This window comes from Agelaius phoeniceus, chromosome 9, assembly GCF_051311805.1.
Source record: "Agelaius phoeniceus isolate bAgePho1 chromosome 9, bAgePho1.hap1, whole genome shotgun sequence".
NCBI classification, from domain to species: domain Eukaryota; kingdom Metazoa; phylum Chordata; class Aves; order Passeriformes; family Icteridae; genus Agelaius; species Agelaius phoeniceus.
Genome location: NC_135273.1, coordinates 23,941,924 through 23,963,982, shown reverse-complemented (window position 1 = coordinate 23,963,982; position 22,059 = coordinate 23,941,924). Strand labels below are relative to the sequence as shown.

The window sequence follows — 22,059 nt, the reverse complement described above, 5'->3', positions numbered from 1 at the left end:
AGAGTATTCAGCAATACTTTCACAGCCAAAGAGAAGTTCCTACTAGTCATAAGCACTTGGCTAGTGCTAGCTAAGACTGCCCTATGGCTTCAGAATTGAAGTAATGAAAACTGGAACTCCAAGGGTAGTAGAATGTCCATTTGAAAAATAAATGATAAGACATTTCCATAAATGAACCCTACAATACACAATAGGCAAATATCATCTGCAAAATTCCAGCCCATCAATCATGCAACATACATGGGACTGTTCAGAACTGACTTGTTGGAAACATGAACATATTCACTTACGATGAAAAACTTGATTCTGAAGCAGCAAAAAAGAGATTTAAAGTCATCCTCAAAATATGAAATCTGAAAAATCATGTGAACAAGCCACATTTTGTGTTTTCTTAACTTACTTGTAAATAAGTTCTCCTAAGAGAAGCAACTCCTGCAAAAGCACATCCCTTTTTTATTTCTGATTAGTTTTTTATTTAGAAAAAACAGTTTGCAGAGCAGGAAAGAAATGGAGCTCTGTAGAGTAGGCAGAAATGTTTTCTGTATTTTCTGCATGCCACAGTCCTCTTTGCTGTGCATTTTCCATAAACTCTTAGTACCATAATTATTGCCAGGGCAGTATCATAATATTCAGAGCTCTACACCTGCTGCTGAAGTCTCAGCTGAACAGAGAATTTCACCAGGAAATGATCTCTGAAGCTACTAAGTGAGGGCTAGATTGGTAAAAACATTTAGGTGTGGGTAGATGCTGGGAGCTGCTGGAATTCTAAAAAGCCTCTACTGCCCAATTCATGCTAACTTGAAGAATAAAACACATCAGTGCTTTTAGATTCCAAAAGCTCATTTGTCTACATCTTCAGTTTTCTAAATTTCTCTAAAAATCTGAGCCTAAGTGTTTTGCCCTGTCATAATACAAGTCAATGGCAATGTAATTTTGCCTATAAAGCCATGTAGATCTCCTGTAGCAGCATGGGACCGTATCACACTCCACAGAAGCTGGTATTAGATAAATGCTGACAGAGAGGGATTTGAGTTCAACATTATTTATATTCATCTTAGTGACTATGAAAATCAACACTCAAAAAGTTTGGAAAGCAACTCTTCTCTAAAAAATGACTGCTATTACTACTGGTGTTACAGTACAATGTCTGTCTTGTATTTCATTAAAATAATAAAACCATCCAAGAAAATGCAGACCAGATATCTACTGGGCTAAAATGAAGTATTTCACCCTCAGTGTCTCTTCTAAGTTGCCCCATCACAAGACTCCACTCATGTGATGGAAGCCTGCTTAAGATCTATGAAGTCAGCATGAGAATCTTAGAATGATATTCTGGTTTGAGGCCTTTCTTGGACTTGGTGACCATCATATGGACTAACATAGCAAGGGTTAACCTGAATACTTTAGAAGCTAAAAAGGAAGAGCTGCTCCTGCTAATATTTTAATGGCTGCACTCCTACCAAGGCTGGAACAAAGATGCACCTATCTTAGAGGGATGTGCACCACACCTTACCCAGTATGTTGCAACTTGAACAGTGACCACAAAAGATCATTTTTTTATTACCTCTCCTGGGTATGGTCTCTTTATGCCCTGTATAGGCAAAGACTGGGGGCGTGGGCCTGGATAGGCCTGCTGAGGCATCCTCTGCCCATGGGTGCTGAAGGGGCTCATTCCAGGAGGCCTGGGCTGGTTCATGCCCATGGGTGGCCCGCTCATGCTGGAAGGTGTCATTCCTGCTCCCATGCTTGCTGGGTTCATGTTGCCTGGCATGGAAGCAGGACCACGAGGACCAGGCTGGTTCATAAACTGGTTGTTGTAAGCCTGAGTTGGACCCATCTGGAAAGAGGAACAAACCTTCAACGGAAGAAGAAGAAAAAAAAAAAAGAATAAAATGCGACATGCATTTATAAAATGGGAAGAGGGAGCTGAACATGCTTTTGGGGAAGGGAAGAAGGGGAGGATTTATGTCGCATTTTCCTTCAATGGTCTCTAACATTTGATGGGTGGTGAAGTTATTATAATAAAATCCAATTGGAATTGTAAAATGCATAAGAGTTGAAGACAGATGTAAGCCTAAGGTGACAAATTAATTGTTTCAACTGGCTGGTCTAGTACTGTAAGGTAACAGGTTAGGATGTTGGCTGTGCAAATAGAGCACAACACCACAGTTCCTAAGAGCCTGTGCTTTTCATCACCTGGCATATGGACTCTCATACTTCAGAATTCAGAGAAGTAAAAAAGCTAAGGAGGAAAAACCTGAATTGATCAAGCCCTTGTTTATTTTAAGAAAAAAAATGATTCCATGACGTCATAACACACTAGAAGTTATGGATCACTGGAAATGCATGTCTCACACAGCTGCCCATATAGACATTATTACAAACCAAATCTCTCTTCTATTGTTGTTTCCCTGTTTGAAGGGAAATAACCCAAATAACCAACTGCAGTTAGCAAAATAAACAATTGTCCAACAGCTACAAAAACTATTGCAAGATTCTAGAACATTTCACTAGGTACACAAGCATATTTTTTAACAAACATCTTCATTACCAATTTAGAGGGCTGGCAAAGACAGTAATAATGTAACATGTCAGATGCAGTTGTAACTGAGAAATCTTTCATTATTTCCAAGAGGCAACCCCTAAACTACAAAATACAGTTAGGCAAGTTTTATTGGGAAAAACATGGGGACTGACTCATACCTACATACACACATTCCAGCAGTTTCTCATAAGCACTTCTAACCATGCTCATGCACCAAAACAAAGAAAAAAAATACAGTAGGCACCCTAACAAACACAACAGTGAGAAGGAAGCCAATTCCCTGCAATGCTCCAGATCAGGCAGGTAAGAAGACATAAGGGTTACTCTCTTACCGGTCCATACTGGTTCATGTCCTTATTCTGTGTTTCCTGAAGGGCTGCCACAGTGGCTGTAGCTGTAGCTGTTGCTGTAGCAGCTGCAGCTGCAACTGCAGCAGCGGCAGCAGCTGCAGCTGGCTGGGTGAAATCAGCTGGTGGCCTCGTGTGGGGGGGGATCCCCATTCCTGCAGGGGTATTTGGGCCTCCAGGATAACTAACAGGGAAGAAGAGAAAGGAGGGGAGAATTAAGATGTGCCTGGTGGATTTTGTTCTGGATGTTGGTGTGATCTTCACCTGGAACCATTCCAAAAGCACGTATCAATGACTAATGAAAGCCAGCAGGCCAGGTAATTAGGTGTGTACAGGAGATAGGGATTGCATCTACAAGTTACACCTGCCTCCCAGGTGGAACAGTCATAGGGCTGCCACTGGGATTGCAAGGCAGTGCCAGCAGTCATTTTGAAGGCAGTGAACTTCTTTGCAACTCTGTAGCTTCCTGCAAAGTAGAGCTGAACTGCTGAAAGTAAATGCTCTGTTCCTCAGTAGTGTAGGGGCAAATGCACGGGAGCAGGAACAGCAAACTTCCTCCAAGACAGCACATTAATCTGCCTCAGTGGTGAATTATGGCAAGTGTTCAAGGTATCATAAAAGCATTTCTCCCTGAACCTTAGCAGAAAGGCCAGGAGAGACCCAATGCAATCGACTCCACTGGATCCCACACTGTGTGTTCTGCAGTTCCTGCCCATCCCTACTATTGATCCTGAGATAAACCAAGCTAAGCCAAACCACGCCTTTCCCACTTCAAATATCTTTATAAATATGGGCCATTGTACTGTGTCCATTTTAGAGGTGCTAATACAAAGCTGAAGAAACTTTTTGGCTTGTTCAAGGTCACTCAGTAGATCAGTGGCAGAGATGAAGGAAGAGAACAACTCTCTCTCTCTGAATCCCAAGCTTATATTCTTCACACTAGACTGCCTATGCTAGCAGCAGCAGTCTCTTCTGCAGCCTTTGCACCATAAATAGTGGTTTCAGTTAAGTGCCCTCACTATCCCTGTTTACAAAGTATAGACACAGAAAATCATCATATAACTAATGCCAGGCTATTACTTTTGGATTATATGAGTAATGCAGCATTTACTTCCCCAAAATAAATACATAACACAACCATATTTTTTAACAAACATCTTCATTACCAATTCTTTTCAAATTCCTGCTGTGGAGTAAGTCTTTGGGCAGAAATATTCTGTTGCATAGCAGACTACTTTGCCCAGTACTCAAGCTTACTCCTCCATATGCAAGTAGAAATTATACCATCAATACCTTTCACATCCTGGCCTTATTAAATGTTAATCATTCCTAAGCCTGTGGTCTGTTTAACAATCTCTCTTAATTAAAACTTTATTTTGGGGGTTTATTAGAGCTAATTGATTGACCTAAGCCATTTCCATTTACTGTGATGAATTTCTTTGCAGTTTGGGTAGCTGATTTCCAAAGCTGTAAAAGCAGTGTGTGCTTCAGTTAACCAGCAAAAAATAGCTACTGAGACTTTATATAATTAAAATAGACCCATGACACTTCTGCCAGGTCACTAAAACAAGCTTTATCAAGTATTTACATCCATTTTCCACCTCAGAGAAGTAAATCTTACCTGCCACCAAACCCTCCACTTCCAGGATAATTGGGTCTCCCATACATGCCCTGCTGTATGTATGGCTGAGTGGAGCCTGCCTTGGCTGAAAATTGTTGCTGCTGTCCAGCAAACTGAGGGGAATTGATTCCAGGGTTGCTGGTTGTCATCCCAGAAGCCATGGGATTTCCTGCTGGGTTCATAGGGTTGTTAGCATTTGCCATTGGATTTCCCAGCACCTGCAAGAAGGAACACGACAGTAAGGGGCTGTACCTTGAACTACTTCAAGCAAATTAAGTTGATTTGCTGCAGTTGTTAAATTAAAACATAACCACCTGTACTCTGAACTCTAATGAGCACAGACCTCATTGACTTCTACGTGCACATTCCTGGGGATTTCTACTTCTGCCATTTCCAAACAAACAGGTGATTTTCAACTAGATGGAACCCAAATTAATATGCTTATTAAAAATACTTATGAGAAAGACCTGCTACAACCATGCTGTGACCATTCATCTGACTAAAAGAAAGGACACAGCTTTTTTTTTGGGATGGTGAGTGTGAGGGGGTGAGAGCTTTTTTGTTTGTTTACTTGGTTGGTTTGTTTGTTTGATGCAGGACTTGGAAGTAACTTGGAAGTAGTCAGTTCCACTGGCACAATGCAAAGAGTACTACAGATAGAAAAACTGTCAAAGAACATATTTCAGTAGTTTAACCTATTCTTGACTCCCTAAGTAGTGTACAATAGTCTATTGATTGTTTTTATTGCTTCTTTTAAAAGAGTCCTCTGTTCTCTGTATAAAAGGACTTGTTTTGCTTGTTTAAAGGATTTTTTTTTTCCAAATTGCTATGATTTCCATGGAGATGTAAGTGTGGCTGTCCATGGGTCACCTGCATAAGATTTCCTGAAAAGTCTCCTACTTGGGAAGAAACTCAAATTTTTGCAGAAGACTAACTCAACAGCTTCAGGCATTTGAGAGAAGGAATTGGTGAACCCGCTCGTTCCTTTCCCTCAAAGAGCACAAAGACTTACATGAAATCCTGACACTCATTTCAATCTGCTCTGAATAGCTATAACCAAGCTTCATGTTCCAGAGTTTCACTGTTCCCTTGCAGTGACTCTGAAGAAGCATTTTCTTTCTTAATGCAAGAGAGTTTTTCCTTCTATTGCACCTTCCTCTGAAGTACCATGAAGAGTTCAAGTCACATTACAGTACTCTTATGAGAGAAAAAATTGAGTATTTTTTTATCTTTCCTTTTGCCTTTTCAAGTGTAAAAGAAACTATATTTTCATTTTCTGGCAAATATATACCAACATTTTTACTCAGGTATTTCTCTCCCAGATGGGATACCTTTTCTTGTAAGGTGTTAAAGAAATCAACAATAATAAAACATGTTATAGATCCTGTAACTGTTTCCTCTTCTTGTTTCATTGAAGAAAGATTTCACCATAACCAGTGCTTACATAACTGCTGTGTGAATATCTATATGACTTGGCCTCTGAATAATTTCTTTTTCAAATGGCTCATTCCATTACAATTTCAATTTAACAAAATTAAAATAACAAAAAAATCCCCAGAAAATTTTGTATGGGATCTAACACCACATAGTTGGAAAGAAGTAGAAAAGACAGGTTAGATTTATGTACCATTTGCACTCATTAAAGATGGTAATGTGTTTTTTGAGCTTTTCACCTATGGTGTAAGCAAAGGCCAGACTGTCTGCATGCTTAATTTGTACCACATCCCTCGGAGTGCACTATCACAAGTAATTGGTAACTTCTTCATAAAAGCTGCCTCTTTTTGTATAGTGTGATTCAATATACAACACAGAAGAAAAAGAGAGTTGATAGTGGAGAGAACCAAATGAAAATCCAGGAAGTATAGCTCCCACCTGGGAGCTAAGAGCTCATGCTTGTGCTCCAATGCATGTTGAAACATTTTTACAAAGCTAGACAGCACTAACAGGAGAGACTGGAAAGAACACAGCCTAAAATTGGTAGTTAGCAACTCAGTGTGGGGTAGACTTGGTATTGAATTTCACCAGCCCACAAGTACAACACAACCCCAGGTAAAATCAACAACTATCATTTGGTGAATCAAGCTAAATTTTTTACTAGAACACATACAAGCTGAATTCCCAAGAGGTTTGGGAATACCCCAATCCCATGCTTTTTGTCTTGAAACCATGCAGCGTAAAATACGAGGCAAATCCAAGCCTGACATCTGCATGCAGCCAAAGGAGTGACTGACTCAAGCTCTCAGACACCTCTTGTTCAATGCCACCAAAGAGGACATGACTGGGAAAATAATGCATCATAGACAACAAAGGACACAGACCCTGCTATTGATCCCAAGAGGATTTTCCAAAATACCTTCCATTTTACAAACATTAGCAGAAATGCATATCAAGAGGGAAGGAGGCATAAAAATGAAGCTTACCTGGCTTTGAGAGGTGTTAGTCACACCCCATACTGTGGTGACCACTGACAAAGAGCCTGGAGGCTGGTTGGTATTTTGTTGCCAGGGAACAGAATCATAAGGGAAAGACCCATCACTGCAAAAACAAACATTCAGAAGGGTGAGATTTTGGAAGTTTAAACTGTGGCAAGCTGCTGGTGGTGACAAAGGAATGAACGACTGACATTACCTTAACTCTCCACTCTTCCTCCACTATTAGCTTAGTATTCTCAGAGACATGAAGTTTCTTTAACAGCAATGTGATTGTATCAAACCACATAAAATGAGTGCATTCCTTAGCTATATTGAAGCACAGGGCTTCTACCACAAAAAGGTCTGTTAGCAGTGAAAGTAAATTCAGGGGCAGAGTTTCAAACAAGGACACCAAGTTACTCAGAAGCATGCATTTTTTTTTGCAATTCATCTCAAACTCTTCAACAGTCACTGCTTCAGCTGCCTTATATCAATTCAATTAGATTTTGAGACCAGACTGCAGCTCCACTGTCTGCAGTGGGCCCTCAAATGGCCAGAAAAGCCTTTAAAGCAATAGCAGTTCAACATCATTTGGAAAAGTAAATTGAAATTCAGATAGTGTTCTCCCACACGATGGATAAGCTGCATGCCAAAAACGGTATTAGCTAATCAGCATTCTAGAAAATCAACTGCAGATATACAACACATCTTTCAGATAAATATGTGGATGAGAGGATTGGGTTTTTCCATTAGCTTTGTCCACAGATACAAGCAAACATTTCTTACAGTTCTTTTCCTACAAAAGCACTGGTGGTTTCAGAAGGAGCCCAGGATAGGCACGCACTTAGCGTAATTAATGAAATATCTTAAATCCAGTGAAAGTAACTATCAATCCTATGACCATAAAACACATTCCACTTGAAATTTACTCATTCTTGTACTAATAACTTGTAAATTAGATTTCAATTTGCATATATATACACATACACTCAGGTGATCCTTCCTCGTCTAGATATATATATATATAAATACTATTTAAGAGACACACATTGCTCTTTCTTTTTCAGACACCATTGATTTGTATTTTATATCAAGAACTGCATTTTTGTCTTGACTACCAGCTATCACCAAAAATTCTATCAAGGGCTAACTTGCCTAAAGAATACCTACAGGCTCTACATGCACTCTATTAACATGCTTCGAAGCCTGCTCACTCTCCCGTGACCCCAGACAGTGCTCCAGGCTGGGACCACTCCTTCCTTTTGTGCTGTGAGCTAGAATCAAGGACTACCCCTGTGCTCATTCTTTAGCCTGTTCATAACGCCAGGTGTGAATCACTTAAGAAAGGAATTGCTCTGCACAAAGTGTGCATGTGTGTGATAAAAACTGCCTCTGTCCTGAGTAACAAATAATGTAATAACAGCAGCAGCAACTGTGTAAATGAAGCAGTGAATACATTTCACAAACAGCTAGGAAATTTCAAACAAATTCCACAATGCTCTGCCAGCACACCAACAATGTATTAGAACATAACTCTAAATTTGAACTAACCTATTTGCTTCAAAGTACCCATATTCAATCAAGGAATAAAATCACACAAAAATTTAAATTAGATAAAAGAATAATTTCCCCTAACAAATAATCAGAGAAAACTAATGGTAAACCATAATTCTCTGTAAGATGCCTGACATGTCATGTTTACACTGACAGCATCCATATAAATCTGTGTGTGAATAAGGGCATACTGAACACCTTGCAACCACTAAGTCCTGCTAGCCCATGTTTCTTTAAAATATTTTCTCTTAGAATCTTGCCCCTCTCACTCAGAGGCTCAGACAATGGCTTCAGTGACTAATATTTGCAAGTGACGCAATGCAAGTCCCTCCACCAGCATGGAGACAAATGATGACTAACCCAGAATTTGTGACTGCTATTAAGATTTCCTCTTTTATCCTGCTCTGAATGATGCCTCCTACTTTACTTCCTTCTCTGACTGTTTCTGATGATATCTGCTCTGTGATTTGTTTGGATATTTATGGCACATATGAGTGTTCATGCACTTCAGTGACTACAAAGAAGCTCTCTCCATGACATAAGCAATGAAAGGGCTCACTGCAGACATTCCTCTCTATTCCCCACTGATGTGTTGTGGACAGGTAATAAAACCTGAGGAGCAAGGCAAATATTTTGCAAGTGTATGAGTAAATAAGAAGGGTAATGACAGGCAGGAATCAAACCACAGAGTCACTAAATATTCTTCTAATGCAAATATGGCGTACAGTTTGTCAACACACTCCAACTTAGAGCAAGCAATGCTTCAGCCTGCTGTTAAGAAGTTATAATTACTGCTTCACTTTCTTTGCCTCTTAAGCATGTTCCTCTCACCCATTCCTCTCCTTTACAGTATGCAGAAGGGATTTCATGTACCATTCCTCCATAGTTTTCAGTGGTAGATCATTTGTTCAGTGGAAGGCTACACTGCGTTCTCAAACACTATATAATCACTTAATCCTAATTATAAATACTGAGTAAATCACTCAGTTTTTACTGTATTACAGTTAAAATGGGTGACACCTCAAGAAATCGTATTGTTGACAAATAAGCCTCCAGCACCACACAAAAAAGCCAGAAAAAGAGACCAGCTATAGATTTGTTGAGAAATATTCATTGCGCACATTGAACCACGTGATTACCACATTATCCAACACAGGACCAAGTGAAAAATCTCAAACATTATTAATCACAAAAATTATACAAGACTGAAGTAGTGGTAGATGTGCCTCGCAGAACGTGAATTTAAATAGCCTGATATCCACTCACTGCCCAAAACCTCGTCCCTCAAGTTTCACCTCAGTGACCCCATGAGAAATCCAAGGCAATCTCATGGTTTGCATTCCCCAGCATTTACTCTGGCCCATCACCAATTACATGCATGTCAGAGTACAACATTTGCCATACTGGATACAATACCCACCCTTTCTCCATCACATGAAGACTTCCTTGGCTTCAAGCAGTAAGAGATGCTGAAACTTGTGCCACTCAACTAGAGGATTACTTGTCCCTCCACCTCTGCTCTTTCAACTTCCATTTCTGTCCTTAAAACTACCCAAAGGAATATTCCCACCATCAAAGGAAAATCCATGTAAGTACTGTAATGAAACGTGACCAATCCAATTCTCATTTGCAAAGAGCAGTGGTTTTCCCCTGTTATTACACAGAGCTGTGAATTATCCTGAAATCCCTTTCTTTAAACCTGAAAATGGCAGCCAATAAAGAAAGAAGCTTCAACCTCTTCAGCCAAAGCGAAATGCTGCCCATGACATTGTTCCTGTTGAACTGTACAAGGGTAATTAAGTCTCTCACTGCACCCTGGAGGGCAGTGAGTCAGTTTGGACTCAGCTGGAGCCCACTAAAAGAGTATTGACTAAATTTACCATAGTGCTAATGAACCTACACATACTACTGGTCAGCATTAAAGGCCAAACAGCAGAGGAAGGCACAGAGCAAAGAGGAAGAGAGGGAGGGAAATTACTTCTCAAAGTAATGTTTCACTACTCTGAGCTAGCAAAACTGCTATCAAGCAATGAGGAAGGATTTCTTAGCTACTGGCAAATGTACTGAACCCACCAGTAATATAACACTCATGTTGAAGAAGTACATTGGTAGTTAGGTCAAGCTTCTCTTAATCCCAGTACCAGGCAGATATCCAGTCTCAAGGAAAAGTTACAGACTTCATGTCAGACAGAGACTGATAGATAATTCTAATAAAAGTTGCTTAATAACAAGTGACCTTTGTAGAATAAATTAATACAAGTGAATTGCTGTAATTTATACATGACTTGTGGCATTATTTGCTGTGTTTTAAATATGTTTATGTTTTCACCAAAGCAATTGTATATGTATCTGATACTCTGTTTACATGTCTTCATTCCTCCACGAAGGAAAGATTCAGATGGTTTAGTGAAGCATGCATCCCTAGAGCATTGGCACTTTACAAACTGTGGAGGAGAGGGAAAACTGGAATTACACATTCCTGGTGATTTTCCACGTCGCTTGTTGCCAGGTGTCTAAAACACTACCTTCATAAAGCATCTACCTCTGTTTCAAACACTGTACATCTCCCAACTACTGCACCAGGTGCTGACTTTCCAAAAAAGCCTTTTCAGTCCAACCACTGACAATCAAGTTTCCCACAACTGGGCCTCCAATGGCTACTTTCTGTTGCTTACCCTCAAGCCAGCTTTGCAGTTTTGCAGGGGTCTCTAACATCTCTGAAGCACAGTCATCCCACCTGAAGGGCAGCTGCACACACAGAATTCACTCACCCCTTTAAATCTACCAACCCTATCCTAACTTTCTCAGTTGACACCAAGATGAGCAGGTAATTGCCACTGGAACACTGACTGTCATTTCTCCCACATCATCTTCTCTCACCCATGGACACCTTGAGAGAAGAGTACCTCATGACAAGGTGTCAGGTCACAGAGAACAACAGAGGCCAAACATGTCTTTGCAGTAACACGTGGCCAAAAATCAGAACAGGCAAAATACAACCCAAAACTGGGGCTGCTGATCTGTTCCTGCCTGATGGCACCTCTCTGTGTCTGCACCGTGCTCTGCCTCTGGGCAGATGTGTGCTCAGGGTGCTCTGCACCCCTTGCCTGTATTCTTGGTTGGAGCCTCTAGGTGACACTACTTTAATACAAACAAAACTGTAACAATTTCCAAACAAGCTCCTTGCTCCCCTCTTTCTGCCCTACATCCTGATGCATCTGCAGTGGAAAAATATCATAAATCCCACAATCAGAACAGGCAAGAAAGCCCCAGATAATTGAAGCACCAAGACATGAGTTTCATGTCTGGGTTGTCTCAAGAGTTAGGCAGCTCAGCTTCTTTCATTCAGGTTTAATTTTTGTTTTATTTGGATTTCTTGAGAGAACACCACTCATGTAGCTTTATTAATGGATAATATGGATTCAGTTTCCAAGCCTTCTTGATTAGAGCACCACCATGAACCTAACACTAGAAATTGGGGGAAAAAATCGGGGAAAGAAAATAGCTTAGAGTCCTTTCTGGAGCATTTTAATATTTCATACCAAAAAGGCAGACCAAATTCACTATTTGCACTGCACCATGCAAACCTCAGTACGACTCAATAAGCTAGGAATCCCTGACAACTTATTCAGAAACTACAGATCAAATGTATTTTTTTTTCCTTTTGGTCAAAGTTCCACTGAAAATATCCCCGACCTTGAGTATTAATTCAAGAAAACCCACTGTGACAAGTGAAACCCGGAATTTGTTTTCACTTACTGCCAATCAAAAATGTTTTAGAGAACTGCTTTTATTTTCTTTGTGAAAACCACTAGATATTTAGAAGAAAACTGACTTGTCATTTTTCATTAAGACTCTTTTCCAAAGAAACAAAGCCAGCACCTCCCCACCTGAGATACATGCACCATCTTCATGCACTTAGAGTGCTTGGCCAATGTGTTTCAACTGAACACTTAAGCCTAGTTTAAAGCCCAGGTGAAAGTTACTATAAACCCATTACTATTCAAAAACACAAATCACAAAATTTAACTGAGTTATCCCCTGGCCTTTTGTGCTGTGTTTTCCATAGACTCTGTAAACCACCCTATGCAATTTGCTGTCTGTTCATACAGAGGAACATGGCAGAGCCAGGAGACACCAATGTGGAAGAACATGAAGACCACTCACAGTCAGCAAGGATATATGATGACACATTGTAAAGGAAACAAAGAGGCAGCACCTCTGTACATCACACATAAGGTACAGAACCAAACTAAAAGCTGATGTTGTGTGCAGGTACCATAAACTTTTTACATTCAAGATGAGGAAAGCAAGAGGGTGGTGTAGTCAGTCTGTATACTAATAACTGATTTAGATGACTAGCAAGAATTAGCTTTTGATTGATGCCATCTATGTGATTCACATATTCCTGAAATACATTCCTCTATTTTGCATTATTATCTGAAGATGTTTAAATTGTATTGGCATAAATCATGGCATCATCCTGCATTTCACTAAGCAAACACCTAAAACACAATCCCACCCAAAACACTGGGTGATTTTATGTAACGTTAAAATGAAAAAAGCCAATTTGGAAGTACTCTACAAGACTTTATTTACCTCTACTTCTTAATGATGTGACAACAAACATCCAGATTTTACAAAGAAAATACACAGTTCCAAAAACTATCCCATCATGATTTCTCAAGTCTGTTGATTCCCTCCACTCTTTCCAACTAGATGAGTATGTTCTGTAACTCTTTGCAAAGCTTTGATTCTCCCAACTCCAAATGCACAGCAGATCCATACCTAGTCCTTGCCTAAGAAAGAATTACCTCAAGTGTTGTTTCAGGACTGGATGAAAAGAAGACTGAAAGCAGTTAGAAATTTCATAATTCACTGTAATAAGAAGGAGGCTATTTTCTGGCAAACTGTATGCAAACACAGAAGCACTCTGAACCCCTTCTAGGTGAGCAGATGCAGGCAAAGCAGTCAAAAGGTGAAGGCAACAAGCCATTTATCAGCTCAGTGGTTTGGATGGCACCTGCTGCTAGCAGGTGGCTATCACCCCCTGCCTCTGCTCTTTTAAATATCCACACACACATTGATAATAACCATTCATGCAGCCACACACATATGCACAGTACAGGCGTTTGCGTGGAGACTGAGACAGCAACACCGAGCTGGCAGTTCAGCAGGTGATACAAAGCACCTCTGGAAGCTGAAAGCCCTCAACTTTTTCTTTACATTTGTGACAAGGCCTGTGAGGCCTGCATGACTTATGACTGCACAAGGCGGGAATGCTGCCTTCCATTTCACACTGGGTTGCTACAGATCGGGCTGTGACACGCTCGCTGCTGTGCTTCCTTACTCTACATTCAGTGTCATCACTTAGAGCCATGCCTGCAAGTCTCATGCTGCTCAGCAAGAGTTACTGCATCTGATTTTAAGTCCTGAAATTAGAAAAATGCATTAGGCCAAATAATTAGATTAATTCTTAAGTGTTTGAACCTGCAAAACAGCACATTTCCCCTGCATGCACACACAGTCCTGCTTCACTACAGATTTCATATATGTCCACGCACATGTGTGTGCACACGCAAAGATACAGAGATAATGCCACTTATTTCTGTCCATGTGGAATAAACGATCACAGCTATGCAGGTAAGAAACAAAAATGCTACTGAGACCCACTCCTGCCTCTAAGAAGCAGAAGGGGTTACATTGTCTGACATGGGGACTACAGCATCCATCTGATAAAAGGAAAAAAGATAAAACCATCACACCCAGCTCTATTGTCACACAAGTAGACCATGCAATGCATTACTACAGCCCAGATTACAGTTACAAAATCCACCGGTAACAGCCCTGCTATTAACATGCCACCTGTTACCTTTTACAAAATGCTGAAATTATCTTATGATCGTTTTCAGCTTGACAAATGCCGTTTAATCTTTATTGCATCTCACAGCACAGACCTGCTTCATCCATGTCTTATTTATCTCACGTGTGTCGGAATGCAACCCCGAGCCCTCAGTCCCCCCCTGCCACCAGGCATTCCTTCTGCTCTGCTTTATCAATATACCTGGGTTTCCATATCCGACTGCTCCTTTACAATAAAAAACACACCCACCCAGTATTCTACCATTGCCTGTTGCCTTGGTAATCCAAATGCCTGGGTACTCGCTGATTATCGGCGAATGAGACTCGCATTGTTCACACCGCAGCGCGTCTGCTATGTTAATGTGAGATAATGGCAGCCAGAAGACTCCTTTTGTTCCCAGCTTTGCTGTTTATTCATAGTGCCTGGAGGTCAGCGACTGCTACAACAACCGGGGAAGGAACCGCTGAGAGCGTGAGCAGATTCCACTTGTGCTTTTGCCTCTGAGACAGGGGGAAACACGAGCAGCCCCGCACAGCGAGAAGGGCACCGGGAGCTCTGCAGTCTGACTCACGCAAGGTGTAGCAGGCGGCTCGGAGGAAGATGTGATGGACTTGCACTTCCGAGATTTTAGATGAAGCTGATTTACGCTCCCCGACAACAGAAAAAAACCGCTTTCTTCGAGAGGCACGGCGGGAAGGGAGGGAGAGAGGGAGGAGGGGGCAGCACAGCACCGCCGCAACTCCCGGGGAGCGAGCTGGGCTGGGGGCTCGGGGCTGGCCGGGGAGCGGGGACAGCCCTGCCGAACCCTGAGGGCAGCGGCCGGGCCGGGACCGGGACCGGGCCGGGGGGAGCGCCCGGAGCGCGGCGGGCGGGGACGGAGTGGCCGGGCCGGGCCGAGCAGGGCAGGGCAGGGCAAGTAACCTGACCGGGGAGGGACAGGTCTGAGAAGCGTCTCCCCGAGCCGTCTCCGCGCTCTGCCTGCCTGTCAGGGTAGTTTGGAAATGCTGTTGGTGACACAGGGACACGGGCAAACAAACAGTCACATCGCATCTCCCCTGACGCGTTAAGTGGGAGCTGAGAGCACGAACAGGCTGTGGTACCTTCCCCGCATTCCCAGCTCGCTGGAGACGAGGACATTGAAGATAGTGCCCGGCTGGTGCGCTGCTCCCCAGCCCCGGAACAGCCCTTTCATGGGAAGAGATCACCGATTCCTGCTAAAAGCACTGCCAGTATCTAATTAATGTCACCGACCCATCTGCCCAGGTTGCTGATGCGCTCTGTCTGCCAAGCAGGCTTTGTTGTCATATCTAGTGAAAACCGGCCAGGAGTGTCTTAGCTCGAATTGCTAACCCCTTTTTTTTTTTTAGGGAAACCATTAGAAAAGCCCTCCACCACTGCAAATAGTAATGACTATTTCCTTTTCTTCTCACTGCGATTCTGAGAGATTTGAGAATACAAATGTACGGGAGTAGCAGGAATACAACAACTGACAAAACTGAGCACCGGGAATTCACTCCTTTTGTAATCTATTAACAGAGAAATCCTGTGGAGGGTGACATTTTCATGTAAGTGAATGAATAACAGATACATGTAAAGAAAAGGCATCAAGAAACATATCAAGTCTTAGACAAAATATACATCTGTGATCCTGCTGCCAAATAATCCAAAAATACCCCCAAATCGTTTAAAAAGACATGGTATTTGCTGTAATTTATGTCAGTAATTGTTACGTGCCAGACTGTGAGCTCCCTCCCTGCTTAGGAGCCATGTCACCTCCTGGCAGGCAGGCTGGGCGCGATGCTCTCAGCGCGGGTACCCAGAGAGCAGAGCTCACACTGAGCTCCCCTGTGCCGAGCCACGGGCTGGCCCTCCCCAGCCCTTCTGTGCCCTGCAAAGCACTGCTCCACCTCTCAGGTGGGGCTGATGCTGTGCAGGTAGAAGGGCACTGACTTGGTTCTGATGTGCCCTATCCAAAGGCGTTCAATCCAGTTAAAAGACTCCCAATGATTTCAATTAGTTTTGCAACAAAGGGCTAGGCAAAGTATAGCTTTCAGTGGCACCACATGCTTATCGTGCTGACAGTCAAAATGGTTAAAAACCAGGGGTACTGCCACAGTTAAATGATTTTTAACCCTACTGCCACCAGAAATCAGTTGGTTTCATCGAGAACAAATGACAGAAGGTACCTTTCCAATATGCTTGAAGAGGAAAATTATGTACGCTCAGCACATATCACCTGCTTCTGAGAGCAGACCTCATGCAAAGAGCCATGATACTCCTGTGATAATCACTACACAGAAATCACAATTGACCAGACATTTTCAGGAATTAGTTGTGCAATATGGCCCAAACATGAGAATGATACCTATCTATTCAAAGCTGTTGCTGTACTGTAAAAATTAACATAGACAGCACAAAGCCTGAGAAGATCAGGTTTTGCCTCAGTCAGCAGACAGACCTTAAATAATATTTGCCTAGTGTTTACTTTTAAAAATATCAGCTGGCATTGTATAATTTAAAAAAATCACAAACTAACACCATAAGACTACAACACCTACAGGAAAAATACAGAGTATACAGCCATTTATATGTACTTATCAGAAAAAAATCCCATAAAATTATAGTAGTCCTGCTACATATTAGTTTTATTACAACAGCACTCACTTTGACTCATCAATCAATAGAGAAGACCTGTTTTCACATCTGTGCAAGGTGCTGTACACACAAGAAAAGATGATCCTTATCCTATACCTTTTACCAAGCATGTAAAGGAATACATATTTGAAATCAAGTTACCCATTACTGTTTCCTGTTACCACAAGAACTGACCACAAACTTATCTAAAATGAAATGCAGATTTCTCACATGAAAATATTCAATATTTAATTATTAGCAGCTAATGGTTACACTTATCAGTTTTCAAGGAGCAGGTACTCATAATTTTCTTTTAGCTTCAACAGCTCAAGGTTTTCTTCCACTTCCTCCCCATTAAGTGTATGTGATAAAATTAGTATCAGTACTTTCACTTAGAGGATGAGATGGACAACTCTTGGGACAATACTTTGGAGCAATTAGTTTTATTTTTGCAATGCTTAGAACATAAGCAGACTATTCTGAAGAAATTTTCTGGGTTTTTTTTCTTTAAGGAGTGACTCTTCTACAGAAACATTTCTTGATTCTGAATTCTTCCCTATTCTCTCCTGATGGTAAATATTAATATTTCTTGACAGAAAGGAAACTGGAAAAAACAGCAAAGCTACTTTTGCAGAATCAGAAGCAATATACGTTTCTTTACTGGGTATATTCTTTTATATTAGGATTTACCATCTGTTCAGTCCCTAATTATATTTATTTCACAACTCCACAACCAGAAAGATGAAAAGGCTTTGAAACAATTTTATCTTTTACCTCAAGAGTTAAGAATTATTTTGCAAAGTTTGCTCATGCAAGCCAGAGCCACATGACACAACGGAGCAACCCCTACTCCAAACTGATGTATAAAACATGCACAATGTCCCTGTTTTCATAAAAGTGTGTGTGTGCTGCACGTGACCTCACCCAGACTTTTTTGAAGTGACTATCACTGTTGGTCAAAACAGCCTATGATGCAAAATTGAAAAGGTAGCAGCCTTTACAGAACTTCTGACACTGTTTGTACTAGTATGTTATAACCAGTTCACTCCTGATTGTTAACAATGCCCAGGCCAGTCCTTACCACTCAGTAAAAACTTAGACAGATTTACCATTCTTTTCCAAAAGCTCCTATGAAAGTTTCAAAGTTCAGCTCTTAGGTTTAAATTGGAAGAAAAAAAGGACAAAACAAGCATTAAAAACAATCACTCTTTTAAAGCAAGTCTAGCCACTAAAAGGTATTTTTGATTGCCTGAACATAAAACATTAATGGTAATAAATAACACATCTACTGTATGATTGAATTAATGCTTCATTTCATCTACTGTTCAATTTTCTCTAAACGTTTGGCACTAAGTAATTTGTGATAAAAACAACATTATCTTCATATATTTCATCAAGCATGACTGCCCTATAGAAGCATCACCACCCTTGGGTCACTAACTGTGAGACAGCTGGCAATTAATGCATAAGACCAAAATTTGGAGCGAGAGTGAAGACAGTAAGAACCCTACAGATGCTCATGGCAACACACTAAACTGCAACTAACAGCTGTCTATTTCTAGGTGGTTTTGTGGACAAATAAGCTTTACTACAAGCTGTGCAAGAAATGAGAAGCCCCCCAGAGCTTGCCTGAGTCAGACTGACGTAAAAATGAACCAGGGTGCAATTCCTGCTGGGATTGATTGGAACTGTACCCATTTCAACCAAGATTCAATTTGATACACATGTAGAGGTCCACCACTTAATGTAATGAATCTTAAGTAGGAACTTCATCAAAGCATTGGAAGGTGTATAATGACAATAATTTGTACTTATATAACAGCATTTGCCAAAGACCTTATATTTATTCAAGAATCAGCCACCTTGAGTAGTATCTGTTATTACAGACAGTTTGTCAGATTGGAAAACTACAACACAAATAATTACCCTGCAAGCTAGAAAGCATGAAATGTCACTCCTGTGCAAAAGGGCTAGCCCGAAGACTAACAGCTCTCCTAAAGTCCCCCATAAATCCATTAAGTAGGTTTTTAATTACAAGTTCCACAGGATTAAGGAGGTGGATAGGTCCTACATTGGTACTTCAATACAGGAGTAAAGTTTACTCACATTAATCAATAAAAAGGTCTAAGGTGAAAATAAAATCCCACACTCAAGTTTGAGCTGACTATTAGACTGCAAAGACTTAAACAACCCCTAAGATTGGGAGGTTCTTTCTGACAGCCCAGTGCTCATTCTGTTCACAAAGCACAGGAGTTTGCAATCCAGCCAACTGGCCTGCATTAGACAGTAGGTATTTAGCTGATTTTTTTTTCTGTATGCAACACTTGATCATTCTGTAAATGAAAAACTAAATTTAGAAAGAAATTAACAATACAGTCCCTACTCTGAAAGCATTTGCTGCATGTGTGCACATCCTCACATGGCTTACATTCTGCTCTCTGTAAGTGCATTTAACCAACAGTAACACTAGGAAAGCCCTCCTTGATCAGTCTACTTCAGTTTTCTCACATAGCTCAATTAACTTTTAAAAATCAAAGACTGTCCTTAAAAACAGGCCAGGAGTGAATTACTTTTAGGTTAAGTGCCCATAGTTTATTAAATATGAATCCTTAGATTTAGATTCTTGTGATACATTATTGAGTCACAATTTATTTTAAATAGCTGAGCCCTGTTTCAACTTTGAGACTAAGCACCTGTATTTCTGTAGTGCCTGCTACATCAGGATTCTAGTCCCCTGACTAGAGTTCTGGGTAATTTTGCTGCTAGTAAAAGGAACAGCAGAAAAAGCTCTGTATGGAGTACTCAAGATTGTCTGATGACAGGGAAGGATTTAATTGTGTGTCTAATGATAATCAGCAGCTCACATATATCTACATTGCCTTTGTTAAGTAAGGTACTTGTATATGCTCTTGGTTGTTCTAATTTAATATCTAGTTCTTTTACAAAACTTGAAGTAGCTGGCTACATTAATTGTTTCAGGAAATACAAAGCATGCTTTTTTTTTTTGTTTGAATTAACAGAAAAGTCTTGTGGATTAGAGATAAGATACTGTGAACTTTAATACTAAGCTTTTGACCCAATTGTAATCTAATGCAAATACAAATGGTTCTTCATCAACAGCTTCATCATTGACTGTAGTTAATACTGTACTTAATGGCTTTTCATCTTTTGTTTAATTAAAACAAATAGAAAACTCAATTCTTCTTCACACCATACTTCACTTCTGTCTTATAGACTGATTACAAAATATGTATGAAAATAAACAGTTCCAGGTGGAAAAAGAAGTTGGAGAGCCACAGGATGTCTCATTCTAATATACCACCTGAGAGATTTTGAGCAGTTACACTTAAATTAGAGACAACAGCACACACCAAAGCAGTGATGCAAACATTTCAAACCCCAAAGTGGCTGCTGCAGTTATTGTATATAAGAAGTGATGCCACAGAAATTCTGTTTCTAGAGGGGCATCTCGTAGGTAAAGAGGAGTAATTTAGAAACTGCTCCCAATCTCTTCCCCAGTAGGGCAATTCAAGGGCAATACTCGAGAGAAATATGCAGGAACTGCCTAACACTGATGAGGCTGCTCTGCCACAGGCAGGATATTGGATGACTCGGTACTGCTGGAAATGCTGGTATTTAGGTTTAGTAGAACAAAGTATTTCTTTTTTGACATGTGACAGTTTCAGTGGAAAATTGCCACGAAAGAAGTGAGTTGTGCCTATCTTATCTATTATCTAGTAATGTAGCACACAGCCCCTGTGAGATAGTCTTACTTTATAGACTCTAGAGGAACAGAGGCTAAAAGGTCAAATGAGAATCAGGCATCTAAAAACTACAAAACTACACCTAAGAGAGCACATATACTGCACCACACTCTCTGCAGACTAGCCACTAATTTCACTTTGTCTTCTGAAAATCTTCTCCCAAGTGTAAAATTATTTTAAAATATTAAGTTTTCTTTGGTTTTTTGGGTTTTTTTTGTTAAAGGTATTTACAATCAGTTGTTTCATAAGCAACTAAAAAAGAGGAAATCTAGGTACTCTGAAAAGGCAGTGATGTACATTAATTATACTTCAAAAAAAGGACTTCATTTATTCTCAAGGGCTGAAATAAAAGACATAGTTATTGCATGGTTTTCCCATAAATGCAACAAAAATAATGAAAAACTGTCCAACCCAAACCCCAAAAATTGTTTGCAGACAGATTTGCATATGCAAATGCACTGGTACAAAGATGTCACTAAACTCCACTCTAACACAAAAGTTCAAGTTAGTTAGGCTATCACAGAACTTAGGTACAAGGAATTTAGACTCATTACACTCTCATAGTCCTTTACTAACAAAAAAAAAACCTACATAAAACAAATTTATACTATTTGTGATTTTTTTTTAATGTGATGCTGAGGTAAAGAAAGCCTTCAAAAAAAAAACTCCCAGAAACATAAAGCACTGAATGGATGCTCAATCCTGTCTACACTTTATCTCCAGCTTTTGCTGTGACCTAAGTTGTGCAGACAAGAATTACAATTAGTGATCCTCTACATAATTTGGTAATCAAAGGCTTCACATCATGTTCTTTCAGTGTCCTTTAACATTCATGTTTTCTCTAAATTAACACAAGTGCTGTCTGATCCTCACCTGATACAAGACTGTACAGGACATCCTCTGATCTATGGCTACACCCACAGTACAGTTGCTTTGCATGCAATACCTTCCCAGTGATGGTTAAAACACAGAACATCAGTGAAAAGTTTTCAACATCAAGAAAAGCCAATTGTATTTAAATAAACATCAGGCAAGTGTCTGATGAGAGACACGAGGTACAAGTTTATCTCTAGGGCATGACTTGAAGCTTGAAAGCACACCCACTTGATCTGACCACAGATTTGAAGACAGAGGTGTCACTTCATCACATATGGGGCAATTGGCAAAGAGAAAATATGAGTTTCTTTAGTGCTTGCTGTAATTACAGATACCCTGTTGGCCCTAGTGCTGAGCAGTGCGTGAAACAGTGTCGCTCCCCCCAGCAGTGGCAGCGAGCATTTCAAGGAGCAGATCTGTCTCCCAACACGCTGCCCAGGCTGC

General features: G+C 40.5%; 1 protein-coding gene and 1 long non-coding RNA gene across 11 annotated transcripts in view; one reads left to right on the top strand and one right to left on the bottom strand.

Annotated features, from left to right (window-relative positions):
- Positions 1-22,059, bottom strand: part of ZMIZ1 (zinc finger MIZ-type containing 1) — a 339,116-nt gene that overhangs the window by 29,281 nt on the left and 287,776 nt on the right. For 7 of the 10 annotated variants that reach the window (XM_077183273.1, XM_077183272.1, XM_077183278.1 and 4 more), the window contains 4 exons: positions 6,934-7,048; positions 4,514-4,731; positions 2,878-3,076; positions 1,565-1,855 (listed from right to left, as the gene is read on the bottom strand). In XM_077183273.1, coding sequence (XP_077039388.1) covers positions 1,565-1,855; positions 2,878-3,076; positions 4,514-4,731; positions 6,934-7,048 — 823 coding nt within the window. Of the gene's footprint in view, positions 1-1,564; positions 1,856-2,877; positions 3,077-4,513; positions 4,732-6,933; positions 7,049-14,590; positions 14,941-22,059 lie in introns of those variants that run through there. The other 3 variants (XM_077183275.1, XM_054637452.2, XM_077183281.1) reach the window with 2 other exon arrangements.
- Positions 15,137-20,173, top strand: LOC143694778 (uncharacterized). Its single transcript, XR_013183480.1, has 2 exons — positions 15,137-15,604; positions 15,709-20,173. It is a non-coding gene; the product is annotated as an uncharacterized LOC143694778 (long non-coding RNA).